At 46.6% G+C, this 16962-nt stretch overlaps 1 protein-coding gene across 1 annotated transcript in view; it reads right to left on the minus strand.

Moving 5' to 3' along the window:
* Positions 1 to 16962, minus strand: part of ipo13 (importin 13) — a 43715-nt gene that overhangs the window by 21448 nt on the left and 5305 nt on the right. Inside the window, exons 2-5 of the mRNA XM_039001687.1 lie at positions 12341 to 12466; positions 7000 to 7143; positions 5965 to 6177; positions 5613 to 5866 (exon numbers count right to left, since the gene is read on the minus strand). Coding sequence (XP_038857615.1) covers positions 5613 to 5866; positions 5965 to 6177; positions 7000 to 7143; positions 12341 to 12466 — 737 coding nt within the window. The remainder of the gene's footprint in view (positions 1 to 5612; positions 5867 to 5964; positions 6178 to 6999; positions 7144 to 12340; positions 12467 to 16962) is intronic.

Genomic DNA, 16962 nt, shown 5'->3' on the forward strand with positions numbered 1-16962 from the left:
CCTCGCTTAGACACACCCACCACATATACTCTCCCTCGCTTAGACACACACCCACCACATATACTCTCCCTTGCTTAGACACACCCACCACATACACTCTCCCTCGCTTAGACACACACCCACCACATATACTCTCCCTTGCTTAGACACACCCACCACATACACTCTCCCTCGCTTAGACACACACCCACCACATACACTCTCCCTCGCTTAGACACACACCCACCACATACACTCTCCCTCGCTTAGACACACCCACCACATATACTCTCCCTCGCTTAGACACACCCACCACATACACTCTCCCTCGCTTAGACACACCCACCACATACACTCTCCCTCGCTTAGACACACCCACCACATACATTCTCCCTCACTTAGACACACCCACCACATATACTCTCCCTCGCTTAGACACACACCCACCACATATACTCTCCCTTGCTTAGACACACCCACCACATACACTCTCCCTCGCTTAGACACACACCCACCACATATACTCTCCCTTGCTTAGACACACCCACCACATACACTCTCCCTCGCTTAGACACACACCCACCACATACACTCTCCCTCGCTTAGACACACACCCACCACATACACTCTCCCTCGCTTAGACACACCCACCACATATACTCTCCCTCGCTTAGACACACCCACCACATATACTCTCCCTCGCTTAGACACACCCACCACATACACTCTCCCTCGCTTAGACACACACCCACCACATATACTCTCCCTCGCTTAGACACACACCCACCACATACACTCTCCCTCGCTTAGACACACACCCACCACATACACACATCCACCACACACACCCACCATATACACTCTCCCTCGCTCAGACACACACCCACCACATACACTCTCCCTCGCTCAGACACACACCAATCACATACTCTCCCTCGCTCAGACACACACCCACCACATACACTCTCCCTCGCTCAGACACACACACCACATACACTCTCCCTCGCTTAGACACACCCACCACATACACACATCCACCACACACACCCACCACATACACTCTCCCTCGCTCAGACACACACCAATCACATACTCTCCCTCGCTCAGACACACACACCACATACACTCTCCCTCGCTCAGACACACACACCACATACACTCTCCCTCGCTCAGACACACACCCACCACATATACTCTCCCTCGCTCAGACACACACCTATTTAATTCTCCCACATCTATATGTCTGTTCCCCTGCTGTCTGCATTGGGCATGCTCACACACACACAACCACACTTGCTCTGGGTAATATCACTCTTCCCCCCAACCTTGCAGTGTCATTGGTTCTGACTACTGAATATTCATGTGTCCCCTTATTGACATTATCATGAAGGATTCTGTACCACCTGCATGACAACAAGCCACACACACAGTGTTAATCTTCCATAAAGCACCTATTCCAAACCTCCTCTTTCCCCCGACCTTCAAAATACACTCTCTCTACTTCTGTCTCACACACTCAAGCTTTCACAAAGTAACCCCTTCCCTCAGCTAAGAGTACACGACCTGCATCTCCAAGTCAGCCCATTAAAAATGAATGATGACTAAATCTCCCAGGTTGGGCTGTTATTTAATGCAGTGTGTGTTTCTGTATATTTCTGTGTTACTCAGAGGGCTTTGGGGTATGAGTATGTGCGTCTCTCTATTGTACGAAACCTGACATCCTATAGATTCCACTGAGACAGACTGTCTACCGTTGACACACAGACCTCCGCTTCCCGCTCTCTCTCTCGCTTTTCTTTCTCCTCCCCTTAAAACTCTAATGAATTTGAAAGACTCCTCTCTCTCTTTTCACCTCCATCTTTCTCCTTTCTCCCTCCCGTTCTCCTTCTCTCTGTTTAACCATATTACAGTCAAGTCATTTGGGAGAATGCTATTGGTCCAACGGCATCCTGTTGCCAGGCAACTAATTTCCCCATCTCAGAGCGTCACTGTAATTAAAAAGGAGGAGAGAGGTGGAGGAGGAGATATAGGGAGAGGAGAGAAGAAGGCAGAGAGAGAGAAAGGGAGGAAAATGGGGGAAAGAGAGAGCCTGGGAGAGAGATAGAAAGATTTTAAGTGAAGGAAAGGGAAGAAGGAAGGATTGAGATAATTGTCTGGGGATAGATAGTGATAATCCTTCTGCCCTGACTCTAGTGTGGCCAAACACAAACACAGGCACACGCAAACACATATACAAACTCTGTCCTTTTCAAATCTAATTGATTTTTTTCGGGGTGGGCGATATGGCCTAAAAATCATCTCGTTTTTTTCAAACATTCAAAATATATATCTAATTTAAAAACAAGTGTTCTCTCGAAATAAGCGTTGTTGTACAAATAAAAGATAAATCCACTATAATTGATCATTTCAATAAGCACTTTTCTACAGCTGGCCATGCTTTCCACCTGGCTACCCCTACCCCAGTCAAAAGCCCTGCACCCCTCACAGCAACTCGCCCAAGCCTCCCCCATTTCTTCACCCAAATCCAGATAGCTGATGTTCTGAAAGAATTGCAAAATCTGGACCCCAACAAATGAGCCGAGCTAGACAATCTGGAACCTCTCTAAAATTATCTGCCAAAATTGTTGCAACCCCTATTACTAGCCTGTTCATATCGTCTGAGATTCCCAAAGATTGGAAAGCAGCCGCGGTCATCCCCTCTTCAAAGGGGGAGACACTCTAGACCCAAACTGCTACAGACCTATATCTATCCTACCCTGCCTTTCTAAGGTCTTCGAAAGCCAACTTAACAGATTACCGACCATTTCGAATCCCACCGTACCTTCTCCGCTATGCAATCTGGTTTCAGAGCTGGTCATGGGTGCACCTCAGCCACGCTCAAGGTCCTAAACGATATCATAACCGCCATCGATAAGAAACAATACTGTGCAGCCTTATTCATCGACCTGGCCAAGGCTTTCGACTCTGTCAATCACCACATTCTTATCGGCAGACTCAACAGCCTTGGTTTCTCAAATGACTGCCTCGCCTGGTTCACCAACTTCTTCTCTGATAGAGTTCAGTGTGCCAAATCGGAGGGCCTGTTGTCCGGACCTCTGGCAGTCTCTATGGGGGTGCCACAGGGTTCAATTCTCGGGCCGACTCTCTTCTCTGTATACATCAATGATGTCGCTCTTGCTGCTGGTGATTCTCTGATCTACCTCTACACAGACGACACCATTCTGTATACTTCTGGCCCTTCTTTGGACACTGTGTTAACTAACCTCCAGACGAGCTTCAATGCCATACAACTCTCGTTCCATGGCCTCCAACTGCTCTTAAATACAAGTTAAACTAAATGCATGCTCTTCAACCGATCGCTGCCCACACCCGCCTGCCCGTCCAGCATCACTACTCTGAACATGACTTAGAACATGTGGACAACTACAAATACCTAGGTGTCTGGTTAGACTGTAAACGCTCCTTCCAGACTCACATTAAACATCTCCAATTCCTATTTTGCAACAAAGCATCCTTCACTCATGCTGCCAAACATACCCTCGTAAAACTGACCATCCTACCGATCCTCGACTTTGGCGATGTCATTTACAAAATAGCTTCCAACACTCTACTCAACAAATTGGATGCAGTCTATCACAGTGCCATCCGTTTTGTCACCAAAGCCTCATATACTACCCACCACTGCGACCTGTACGCTCTCGTTGGCTGACCCTCGCTTCATACTCGTCGCCTAACCCACTGGCTCCAGGTCATCTACAAGTCTTTGCTAGGTAAAGCCCCATCTTATCTCAGCTTACTGGTCACCATAGCAGCACCCACCCGTAGCACGCGCTCCAGCAGGTATCTCTCACTGGTCACCCCCAAAGCCAATTCCTACTTTGGCCGCCTTTCCTTCCAGTTCTCTGCTTCCAATGACTGGAAGGAACTGCAAAAATCACTGAAGCTGTAGACACATATCTCCCTCACTTGCTTTAAGCACCAGCTGTCAGAGCAGCTCACAGATCACTGCACCTGTACATATCCCATCTGTAAACAGCCCATCCAACTACCTCATCCCTATACTGTATTTATTTATCTTGCTCCTTTGCACCCCAGTATCTCTACTTGCACATTCATCTTCTGCACATCTACCATTCCAGTGTTTAATTGCTATATTGTAATTACTTCGCCACCATGGCCTATTTATTGCCTTACCTCCCTTTTCTTACCTCATTTGCACACAACGTAAATTTACTTTTTTTCTACTGTATTATTGACTTTATGTTTGTTTATTCCATGTGTAACTCTGTGTTGTTGTATGTGTCGAACTGCTTTGCTTTATCTTGGTCAGGTCGCAGTTGTAAATGAGAACTTGTTCTCAACTAGCCTACCTGGTTAAATAAAGGTTAAATAAATCAATCAATCAATAGAAAGGTAAAATACACAGCATTTCAATCAGTCAACAATAATCTAATGAATTCAGGGCTCGTGAAATTATACCTATAAGCATTTTTTTTTTTGCAATAATCACTGATCTGGCTTTCAAGTCTCATACCTCAATGCAAGCTCAGTTTTTGTTATGAACACACCCTTCTGTTCGTCTCCAACTGTTTAAACAGCAGCTAACCTATCCACATTGATAACATGTTGAAATCAAGTGGCCTGCCGTATTTGTCAGAATGGAGCGAAGGAGACGAGACCAAAAAGATCATATGAGAACATAAACGCTCATAAAAATAAAAAATATATTTACAAAATGTGTTTCTTGCAATACTAACATTTGAATTAATCAAATGAATTTGATATATCGCCCAGCACTAATATGAGGGCCATATTCATACCTCCACCAGTAAAATTGGCCTTATTTTAGAGCAATAAAAACACATGTTGAGGAGACTAGCTATTAGGTTGACTAGAGCAGTACTTTGTGCGTGTGAGTGTGAGTGTGAGTGTGAGAGAGAGAGAGAGAGAGAGAGAACGAGAACAGGCCTATCAGCAATGTGATCACACCTCCAACCTGCTGCCCCCGAGGTGGATGTTGCACCTTTTCCTACCTCGCTCATCTTTCTCTCCCTTCCTCTTTCCATCCCTACCTCGCTCATCTTTCTCTCCCTTCCTCTTTCCATCCCTACCTTGCTCTCTTTCTCTTGGGGAGGGGCTACTGGGTGCCTACCATTGGAGCTCAATGACGTCGCTCCCCAGCTATGTAACCATGGTAACGCCAGCCAACCGAGAAATGCCTCCCCCCTCTTCTTCCCTCCCTCCTCCCCTCCTGGCTGTTAGCTCTCCCTGTATTCCCTCCATCTCCCTCAGCTTTCCTCCTTTCTTAATTTCTGTCAACTCTCCTTGCCTGTATTTTTCTCTCCATCCCTATTTCCCCTCTACAGTATCTCCTTCTCTCATATACCCTTTCCATGCCCACACTGTGCTCTTGGCTGCCATCTCCCCCTTCCCATCTTGCTCTCCCTCTGATGCTCTTCCTATCTCTGCTCTGTCTCGGTCTTCCATATCTGAATCTGTTGCTCTCTTGGTTCTCTTTAAACAATACCCCCACCTCCTCCATAATGCAGACACTGACTGCGTGTCACCTTGTGTGTTTGTCTGAAGTCATTGGGTTGGCACAAACTCCCACCCTCCCCTGGCAATGTACACACCTCTGGGAGTCGGGTTGTGATATGGCGTTGACGATAGCCTCCACGGCAGTATCAAACAGCTCGGGGTCTGGTAGAGCAGTGAAACAGTCCTCCACCAGTCCTTCACTCTCACTGAGAGGGACATCTAGCAACACCCAGGAGGACAGACAGCGCAAGACACGAGCCTTCACTGCCCCGGGACTGTCCCCTCGACGCAGCAGCTGCTGGAGCAGTGGACACACTGACCCCCATTCACGACCCAACGCACCTCGCACCTACAGACAGAGGGTGGTGAGTAGTAGATGGATGTGTGTCTGTCTTTGTTTCTGTCTCTCGTGCCCTTTGGCACCCCTCAGTCTCTAGCACCCCTCACCTGTCCCTTGCGGTACTGTGGCAGACGGCTGGTCTGGAACTCTTCAGGCAGGACAGTCAGTAGCTCCAGTAGGGCCAGACACCTGGCCCGGCCATCCACCCCCCCTCCCTCCTCCTGGAACACACGTACCATCTCTGGCACGGCGCCTGGCCAAGCCTCTGGCATGGTGTTCAGGGCCAGGGAGGCCAGCGCCACACATAGACGCGTCAGCACCTTGGAAACAGGACCACAACGACGTACTGTAATCTATGACTTCATTTTATTTACTATACTTGATGGTTTTAAGGCATTTAGCTCCAGTTGTATGTATTTTCAATGATCTAATACAGGGATGGGCAACTGGCGGCCCGTGAACCAATTCAAAAAAAAAAATATGGGGGGGGGGGGGGGGGACTCTGTCAGGGTCTCAAATTACTGTTGAGAGTTAGAATAATAGAGTACAAGGTCCAATTTCAAAATGTGGTTGTGCATCAGCAGTCACTCAATTAGCCCATGTCAGCAAAAACATTTTAAATTAGTAAATTAGCTGGCCGCTAGACTATCTAAACTTGTAGTAAGCATGGTCAAATTACTGACCGGGGTGGGGCCCATTGATCATCAGTTATCATATTAAAAACTGCAAACATTTGCCTCCACCCTATGGCAAAATGTGTAGAATTGCAGGAAATTAGCTGTAAAAATGCAAATTTTTTCTCTCTGCCCCATGGCAAAATGTGTAGAATTGTAGGAAATTAGCTGTATAAATGCTATTTTTGAATTAAAATTGAAAATCTTTTCTCCGCCCCATGGCAAAATGTTTACCAGGAAAGTGAACTTTTAAACAGATTTTCTGTCTCTTCACAGTCACGAGGGGGGCCGTTAAAAATGATTTGCTCGCAAGGTATGGGGGGGTATGAATGTGGGTACGCAGACCCACGAGCCACTGTGGCCCCTCATGATGAGTTGTGTTTTTTTGTGGCCCTCACACAAAGTAGCCCATCCCTTATCTAATAAATCCATCCATCTACTCATCCTCCCATCCATCCATCTACCCACCATCTTGGACCCGGAGGAGAAGCAGGCGATCTGGGAGAAGAGTTGAGTCTTTAAGGTCTCATACTGGTCAGAGGGGATGTCAGACCAGTAGCGTGATATCTTAGTGTGGAGGGCACTAGCCCCAAAGTACTGGATCTCAGGAACCTAGGGAAAGAGACAGGGTTAGGTGTGTGTCAGGGTTTGTGTGTTAGCCGGTAATAGCCGGCTTTTGGCCCCCCCAAAAAGCTCATCAAACAGCTCGTTCGTTGCTGCTACAGCTCGTTCGTTGCTGCTACAGCTCATCAAACAGCTGTTCGTTGCTGCTACAGCTCATCAAACAGCTCGTTCGTTGCTGCTACAGCTCATCAAACAGCTCGTTCGTTGCTGCTACAGCTCATCAAACAGCTGTTCGTTGCTGCTACAGCTCATCAAACAGCTGTTCGTTGCTGCTACAGCTCATCAAACAGCTGTTCGTTGCTGCTACAGCTCATCAAACAGCTCGTTCGTTGCTGCTACAGCTCATCAAACAGCTCGTTCGTTGCTGCTACAGCTCATCAAACAGCTGTTCGTTGCTGCTACAGCTCATCAAACAGCTCGTTCGTTGCTGCTACAGCTCATCAAACAGCTCGTTCGTTGCTGCTACAGCTCATCAAACAGCTCGTTCGTTGCTGCTACAGCTCATCAAACAGCTCGTTCGTTGCTGCTACAGCTCATCAAACAGCTGTTTGTTGCTGCTACAGCTCATCAAACAGCTCGTTCGTTGCTGCTACAGCTCATCAAACAGCTCGTTCGTTGCTGCTACAGCTCATCAAACAGCTCGTTCGTTGCTGCTACAGCTCATCAAACAGCTCGTTCGTTGCTGCTACAGCTCATCAAACAGCTCGTTCGTTGCTGCTACAGCTCATCAAACAGCTCGTTCGTTGCTGCTACAGCTCATCAAACAGCTCGTTCGTTGCTGCTACAGCTCATCAAACAGCTCGTTCGTTGCTGCTACAGCTCATCAAACAGCTCGTTCGTTGCTGCTACAGCTCATCAAACAGCTCGTTCGTTGCTGCTACAGCTCATCAAACAGCTCGTTCGTTGCTGCTACAGCTCATCAAACAGCTCGTTCGTTGCTGCTACAGCTCATCAAACAGCTCGTTCGTTGCTGCTACAGCTCATCAAACAGCTCGTTCGTTGCTGCTACAGCTCATCAAACAGCTGTTTGTTGCTGCTACAGCTCATCAAACAGCTGTTCGTTGCTGCTACAGCTCATCAAACAGCTGTTCGTTGCTGCTACAGCTCATCAAACAGCTGTTCGTTGCTGCTACAGCTCATCAAACAGCTGTTCGTTGCTGCTACAGCTCATCAAACAGCTGTTCGTTGCTGCTACAGCTCATCAAACAGCTCGTTCGTTGCTGCTACAGCTCATCAAACAGCTCGTTCGTTGCTGCTACAGCTCATCAAACAGCTCGTTCGTTGCTGCTACAGCTCATCAAACAGCTCGTTCGTTGCTGCTACAGCTCATCAAACAGCTCGTTCGTTGCTGCTACAGCTCATCAAACAGCTCGTTCGTTGCTGCTACAGCTCATCAAACAGCTCGTTCGTTGCTGCTACAGCTCATCAAAAAGCTCGTTCGTTGCTGCTACAGCTCATCAAACAGCTGTTCGTTGCTGCTACAGCTCATCAAACAGCTGTTCGTTGCTGCTACAGCTGATCAAACAGCTGTTTGTTGCTGCTACAGCTCATCAAACAGCTGTTCGTTGCTGCTACAGCTCAAACAGCTCGTTCGTTGCTGCTACAGCTCATCAAACAGCTCGTTCGTTGCTGCTACAGCTCATCAAACAGCTCCTTCGTTGCTGCTACAGCTCATCAAACAGCTTGTTCGTTGCTGCTACAGCTCATCAAACAGCTTGTTCGTTGCTACTACAGCTCATCAAACAGCTCGTTCGTTGCTGCTACAGCTCAAACAGCTCGTTCATTGCTGCTACAGCTCGTTCGTTGCTGCTACAGCTCATCAAACAGCTGTTCGTTGCTGCTACAGCTCATCAAACAGCTCGTTCGTTGCTGCTACAGCTCATCAAACAGCTCGTTCGTTGCTGCTACAGCTACAGCTCATCAAACAGCTCGTTCGTTGCTGCTACAGCTCATCAAACAGCTCGTTCGTTGCTGCTACAGCTACAGCTCATCAAACAGCTCGTTCGTTGCTGCTACAGCTCATCAAACAGCTGTTCGTTGCTGCTACAGCTCATCAAACAGCTCGTTCGTTGCTGCTACAGCTCAAACAGCTGTTCGTTGCTGCTACAGCTCAAACAGCTCGTTCGTTGCTGCTACAGCTCATCAAACAGCTCGTTCGTTGCTGCTACAGCTCATCAAACAGCTCGTTCGTTGCTGCTACAGCTCATCAAACAGCTCGTTCGTTGCTGCTACAGCTCATCAAACAGCTCGTTCGTTGCTGCTACAGCTCATCAAACAGCTCGTTCGTTGCTGCTACAGCTCATCAAACAGCTCGTTCGTTGCTGCTACAGCTCATCAAACAGCTCGTTCGTTGCTGCTACAGCTCATCAAACAGCTCGTTCGTTGCTGCTACAGCTCATCAAACAGCTCGTTCGTTGCTGCTACAGCTCATCAAACAGCTCGTTCGTTGCTGCTACAGCTCATCAAACAGCTCGTTCGTTGCTGCTACAGCTCATCAAACAGCTCGTTCGTTGCTGCTACAGCTCATCAAACAGCTGTTTGTTGCTGCTACAGCTCATCAAACAGCTGTTTGTTGCTGCTACATCTCATCAAACAGCTGTTTGTTGCTGCTACATCTCATCAAACAGCTGTTTGTTGCTGCTACATCTCATCAAACAGCTGTTTGTTGCTGCTACATCTCATCAAACAGCTGTTTGTTGCTGCTACATCTCATCAAACAGCTGTTCGTTGCTGCTACAGCTCATCAAACAGCTGTTCGTTGCTGCTACAGCTCATCAAACAGCTGTTCGTTGCTGCTACAGCTCATCAAACAGCTGTTCGTTGCTGCTACAGCTCATCAAACAGCTGTTCGTTGCTGCTACAGCTCATCAAACAGCTGTTCGTTGCTGCTACAGCTCATCAAACAGCTGTTCGTTGCTGCTACAGCTCATCAAACAGCTGTTCGTTGCTGCTACAGCTCATCAAACAGCTGTTCGTTGCTGCTACAGCTCATCAAACAGCTGTTCGTTGCTGCTACAGCTCATCAAACAGCTGTTCGTTGCTGCTACAGCTCATCAAACAGCTGTTCGTTGCTGCTACAGCTCATCAAACAGCTGTTCGTTGCTGCTACAGCTCATCAAACAGCTGTTCGTTGCTGCTACAGCTCATCAAACAGCTGTTCGTTGCTGCTACAGCTCATCAAACAGCTGTTCGTTGCTGCTACAGCTCATCAAACAGCTGTTCGTTGCTGCTACAGCTCATCAAACAGCTGTTCGTTGCTGCTACAGCTCATCAAACAGCTGTTCGTTGCTGCTACAGCTCATCAAACAGCTGTTCGTTGCTGCTACAGCTCATCAAACAGCTGTTCGTTGCTGCTACAGCTCATCAAACAGCTGTTCGTTGCTGCTACAGCTCATCAAACAGCTGTTCGTTGCTGCTACAGCTCATCAAACAGCTGTTCGTTGCTGCTACAGCTCATCAAACAGCTGTTCGTTGCTGCTACAGCTCATCAAACAGCTGTTCGTTGCTGCTACAGCTCATCAAACAGCTGTTCGTTGCTGCTACAGCTCATCAAACAGCTGTTCGTTGCTGCTACAGCTCATCAAACAGCTGTTCGTTGCTGCTACAGCTCATCAAACAGCTGTTCGTTGCTGCTACAGCTCATCAAACAGCTGTTCGTTGCTGCTACAGCTCATCAAACAGCTGTTCGTTGCTGCTACAGCTCATCAAACAGCTGTTCGTTGCTGCTACAGCTCATCAAACAGCTGTTCGTTGCTGCTACAGCTCATCAAACAGCTGTTCGTTGCTGCTACAGCTCATCAAACAGCTGTTCGTTGCTGCTACATCTCATCAAACAGCTGTTCGTTGCTGCTACATCTCATCAAACAGCTGTTCGTTGCTGCTACAGCTCATCAAACAGCTGTTCGTTGCTGCTACAGCTCATCAAACAGCTGTTCGTTGCTGCTACAGCTCATCAAACAGCTGTTCGTTGCTGCTACAGCTCATCAAACAGCTGTTCGTTGCTGCTACAGCTCATCAAACAGCTGTTCGTTGCTGCTACAGCTCATCAAACAGCTGTTCGTTGCTGCTACAGCTCATCAAACAGCTGTTCGTTGCTGCTACAGCTCATCAAACAGCTCGTTCGTTGCTGCTACAGCTCATCAAACAGCTCGTTCGTTGCTGCTACAGCTCATCAAACAGCTCGTTCGTTGCTGCTACAGCTCATCAAACAGCTCGTTCGTTGCTGCTACAGCTCATCAAACAGCTCGTTCGTTGCTGCTACAGCTCATCAAACAGCTCGTTCGTTGCTGCTACAGCTCATCAAACAGCTCGTTCGTTGCTGCTACAGCTCATCAAACAGCTCGTTCGTTGCTGCTACAGCTCATCAAACAGCTCGTTCGTTGCTGCTACAGCTCATCAAACAGCTCGTTCGTTGCTGCTACAGCTCATCAAACAGCTCGTTCGTTGCTGCTACAGCTCATCAAACAGCTCGTTCGTTGCTGCTACAGCTCATCAAACAGCTCGTTCGTTGCTGCTACAGCTCATCAAACAGCTCGTTCGTTGCTGCTACAGCTCATCAAACAGCTCGTTCGTTGCTGCTACAGCTCATCAAACAGCTCGTTCGTTGCTGCTACAGCTCATCAAACAGCTCGTTCGTTGCTGCTACAGCTCATCAAACAGCTCGTTCGTTGCTGCTACAGCTCATCAAACAGCTGTTTGTTGCTGCTACAGCTCATCAAACAGCTGTTTGTTGCTGCTACAGCTCATCAAACAGCTGTTCGTTGCCGCTACAGCTCATCAAACAGCTGTTCGTTGCCGCTACAGCTCATCAAACAGCTGTTCGTTGCCGCTACAGCTCATCAAACAGCTCGTTCGTTGCAGCTACAGCTCATCAAACAGCTCGTTCGTTGCTGCTACAGCTCATCAAACAGCTCGTTCGTTGCTGCTACAGCTCATCAAACAGCTCGTTCGTTGCTGCTACAGCTCATCAAACAGCTCGTTCGTTGCTGCTACAGCTCATCAAACAGCTCGTTCGTTGTTGCTGGAGTGAAACCTGCTTTTATATTCCAAATAAACGTGCTACAATTCTAATCGCGTGTTAACAGTTTTCATGGACATGAACATTCTGCCAGTCAAACAAATGTCCGGCGCAACATTTTCCTAACAGAAACCCTGGTGTGTGTGTGTGCGTGCTGGTATATCCTACCTTGTCAGGGCTGAGCAGGGCCCAGCAGAACTGCCAGGCCTGAGGGGACACCTGAGCCTGCATCAGCCACTTCTGGGCCAGGTTCTTATTCTCAATGTTAGGGTCATAGTACAACTGGTGGAGTGCCTGGGGGGGGGGGGGGGGTAGAGAGAGAAAGAGGGATTGGGGAGGGATAGAGAGGGAGGAAGTCAGTATAATTGCAGTATAATATATACTGTATGTCATTTAGAACTTTAACGTTAGTGTTTCTATATAGTTTAGCAACATTAGGTTCTTTATAAAGTTCTTATGCTCTGAAACAGACTGGCTGAACACTAGGAAACAGATGCTTCCTAAGAGGAATACAGTTGGCCATGTTCTTTCTTCATCCTCCTCCATGCTCACCCCTTCCCTCCTCTATCCTCCTCCATGCTCACTCCATCCCTCCTCCATGCTCACTCCATCCCTCCTTTATCCTCCTCCATGCTCACTCCATCCCTCCATCTTCAATCATCAATTGTATATATTTATAAAGCCATTTTTACATAAGCAGATGTCACAAAGAGCTTACTCCATCCATCTATCCTCCCTTCCTCCCTTCCTAGTAACTGACTCAGCAGGTTGTATGGAGACTCTAGTATGACTGACTGCCGTTCTCCTACTGGAGAACTTTTATTTGTATTGCTTTTAAATCTTTTAAATCTTATTAACACTTTGTTCTAGCTAGCTATTTGTGTAGGTAGATATCAAGTAAACACAATGATATAGTAACTTGTTGACTTAACTCTAGAATGCCTACTTCAAGTGCTTTAGTACTAGTCTGTAATCTCAGGACTTAATCTCAGGATTTAACCTTGTTGCCATGAAAAATGAAAAGAAACTGCAACTTAAAATCTTAACCGTCATTTGGATTGAAGGGCTCCAGGGCCAAGAACAAGTCTTTCAAGAGGAAGGGAAGGAATCATAGAACACCAATACAGAGAGTATCAAGAGGTTTGTCTCCAGTTACATACTGTATCTAGCGTGTATCCCTACCTAGCACCTTGACCAAGAGCTAGTGTGGGTTGACATCATTGTCTAATAAAGAGATGCATTTCAAAGAATAAACGTCTGCGCAGGGTCCCTTTGTTTCCTTTGAAATCATCCCTCAGCGTCGATACACACAGTATGAAGAGGTCTTGGGTTGTGTGTGTCAGAGATCACAGCCTGACTCATATTCCAGTCCTCCGCTGTTCCACGCTGAAACACTGCTCTATCTGTATGTCACACACACACACCTCAGCCGCTCGAATAGTGAATCTGCCCAGATGAAGCAACCTCTTTACTGAGGAGCAGTGTCTTTACTGAAATCTCTCATCACTCTCGTACCTCATCAACTCCTTCGCTCTGTGCCTGCCGTCTTTTTCCCCCTCCCTTCTTCTCTTTCTCATCCCTTCATCTCGCTATTTCTAAACGAAGCTGTGATTTTCCAGAGTTCAAAGCTAAGGCAGATCATTACCGCCGTCCACTGTGTGATCTAAGGAGACTTCTCATCCCAGGGACACACTCCAGACTGCACGCCGTGTGTGTGTCGTACATAGACCCATCTCACTACAGCCAGCCAGATGCATCTAACTAGCAGCTGTAATGTTGCTTCAACTGTTTCATTAGCCAACAGAGTTCAGATCTGTCAGTCTGTCTGTCAGTTGATAGCAGCTGCAGTCAGGGATCTGATCATCCACTCCTGATGCAGAGAGACAGAGAGGGAGGAAGACGGGAGGCTGCAGGTGAAGAGCACCACTCTGTCTGCAGCAGTCTCTCCATATGGTCACACACACACACACACGTCACAGATGGAGGTACTTAGGCTCTGAAAGAACTAGCTACTATACTAGTACTCTCCCAGTGTGTGTGTGTTTGTGTGTGTGTCAGAGATAGAGTGGAAGAGAGGAAACATTAAAAGCAAAGTGTAGAAGGAGCCAGGAGGAAGTACTGGGCTGCAGGTGAAAGCGCCTCTGTGCTCAGATAGAAACAGCTAGATACACTACATGACCAAAAGTATGTTGAACATCTCATTCCAAAATCAAGGCCATTAATATAGAGTTGGTCCCCCCTTTGCTGCTTTAACAGCCTCCACTCTTCTGGGAAGGCTTTCCACGAGATGTTGGAACATTGCTACCATTCAGCCACAAGAGCTTTAATGAGGTCGGGCACTGATGTTGGGCGATTAGGCCTGGCATGCAGTCGGTGTTCCAATTCATCCCAAAGGTATTCAATTGGATTGAGGTCAGGGCTCTGTGCAGGCTAGTCCAGTTCTTCCACACCGATCTCGACAAACCACTTCTGTATGGACCTCACTTTGTGCACGGGGGCATTGTTGCCACAAAGTTGGAAGCACAGAAACGTCTAGAATGTCATTGTATGCTGTAGCATTAAGATTTCCCCTCACTGGAACTAAGGGGCCTAGCCCGAACCATGAAAAACAGCCCCAGACCATTATTCCTCCTCCACCAAACTTTACAGTTGGCACTATGAATTTGGGCAGGTAGCATTCTTCTGGCATCCGTCAAACCCAGATTCGTCCGTCGGACTGCCAGATGGTGAAGCGTGATTCATCACTGCAGAGAACACGTTTCCACAGCTCCAGAGTCCAAAGGCGACGAGATTTACACCACTCCAGCCAACGCTTGGATGCTTCCAGAGGCAGTTTGGAACTTGGTAGTGAGTGTTGCAACTGAGGACAGACGATTTTTACACTCTACGCGCTTCATCACTCGGAGGCCCCCTTTCTGTGAGCTTGTGTGGCCTACCACTTCGAGGCTGAGCTGTTGTTGCTCCTAGACGTTTCCACTAGAGGTCGACCGATTATGATTATTGGATACCGATTATTGGAGGACCAAAATAAGCCGATACCAATTAAATTGGCCGATTTATATATATATATGTAATAACGACAATTACAACAATACTGAAAACGTTTTTATTTTAAGTTAATATAATACATAAATAAAATCAATTTAGCCTCAAATAAATAATGAAACATGTTCAATTTGGATTAAATAATGCAAAAACACAGTGTTGGAGAAGAAAGTAAAAGTGCAATATGTGCCATGTAAAAAGCTAAAGTTTAAGTTCCTTGCTCAGAACATGAGGAACATATGAAAGCTGGTGATTCCTTTTAACATGAGTCTCAATATTCCCAGTTAAGATGTATAGGTTGTAGTTACTATAGGAATTATAGGACTATTTCTCTCTATACCATTTGTATTTCATATACCTTTGACTATTGGATGTTCTTATAGGCACTATAGTATTGTTGAGAGGCTTGAAGTCAAACAGTGCTGTGCTTCAAGCACAGCGAAGAGCTGCTGACAAAAGCAGGAAAGTGCTGTTTGAATGAATGCTTACGAGCGTGTTGCTGCCATCCACCTCTGTCAGACCGCTATATCAAATATCAAATCATACACTTAATTATAATATAATACACACACAGAAATAGGAGCCTTAGGTCATTAATATGATCAAATCCAGAAACTATCATTTCGAAAACAAAACATTTATTCTTTCAGTGAAATACTGAACCGTATTGAATGCACAACATTCAATGTTACAGTTGAAGTCGGAAGTTTACATACACCTTAGCCAAATACATTTAAACTCAGTTTTTCACAATTCCTGACATTTAATTCGAGTAAAAATTCCCTGTTTTAGGTCAGTTAGGATCACCACTTTATTTTAAGAATGTGAAATGTCAGAAAAATAGTAGAGAGAATGATTTATTTCAGCTTTTATTTCTTTCATCACATTCCCAGTGGGTCAGAAGTTTACATACACTCAATTAGTATTTGGTAGCATTGCCTTTAAATTGTTTAACTTGGGTCAAACGTGTCGGGTAGCCTTCCACAAGCTTCCCACAAAAAGTTGGGTGAATGTTGGCCCATTTCTCCTGACAGAGCTGGTGTAACTGAGTCAGGTTTGTAGTCCTCCTTGCTCGCACACACTTTTCAGTTCTGCCCACAAATGTTCTATAGGATTGAGGTCAGGGCTCGGTGATGGCCACTCCAATACCTTGACTTTGTTGTCCTTACGCCATTTTGCCACAACTTTGGAAGTATGCTTGGGGTCATTGTCCATTTGGAAGACCCATTTGTGACCAATGATGTCTTGAGATGTTGCTTCAATATATCCACATAATTGTCCCTCAAGATGCCATATATTTTATGAAGTGCACCAGTCCCTCTTGCAGCAAAGCACCCCCACAACATGATGCTGCCACCCCTGTGCTTCACAGTTGGGATGGTGTTCTTCGGCTTGCAAGCCTCCCCTTTTTCCTCCTAACATAACGATGGTCATTATGGCCAAACAGTCCTTTGCTGTTGTTCTGGGATTGATTTGCACTTTTCGCACGAAAGTACGCTCATCTCTAGGAGACAGAACGAGTCTCCTTCCTGAGCGGTATGACAACTGCGTGGTCCCATGGTGTTTATACTTGCGTACTATTGTTTGTACAGATGAACGTGGTACCTTCAGGCATTTGGAAATTGCTCCCAAGGATGAACCAGACTTGTGGAGGTCTACAACTTTTTTTCTGAGGTCTTGGCTGATTTCTTTTGATTTTTCCATGATGTCAAGCAAAGAGGCACTGAGCTTGAAGGTAGGCCTTG

This window comes from Salvelinus namaycush, chromosome 10, assembly GCF_016432855.1.
Source record: "Salvelinus namaycush isolate Seneca chromosome 10, SaNama_1.0, whole genome shotgun sequence".
Lineage (NCBI taxonomy): Eukaryota > Metazoa > Chordata > Actinopteri > Salmoniformes > Salmonidae > Salvelinus > Salvelinus namaycush.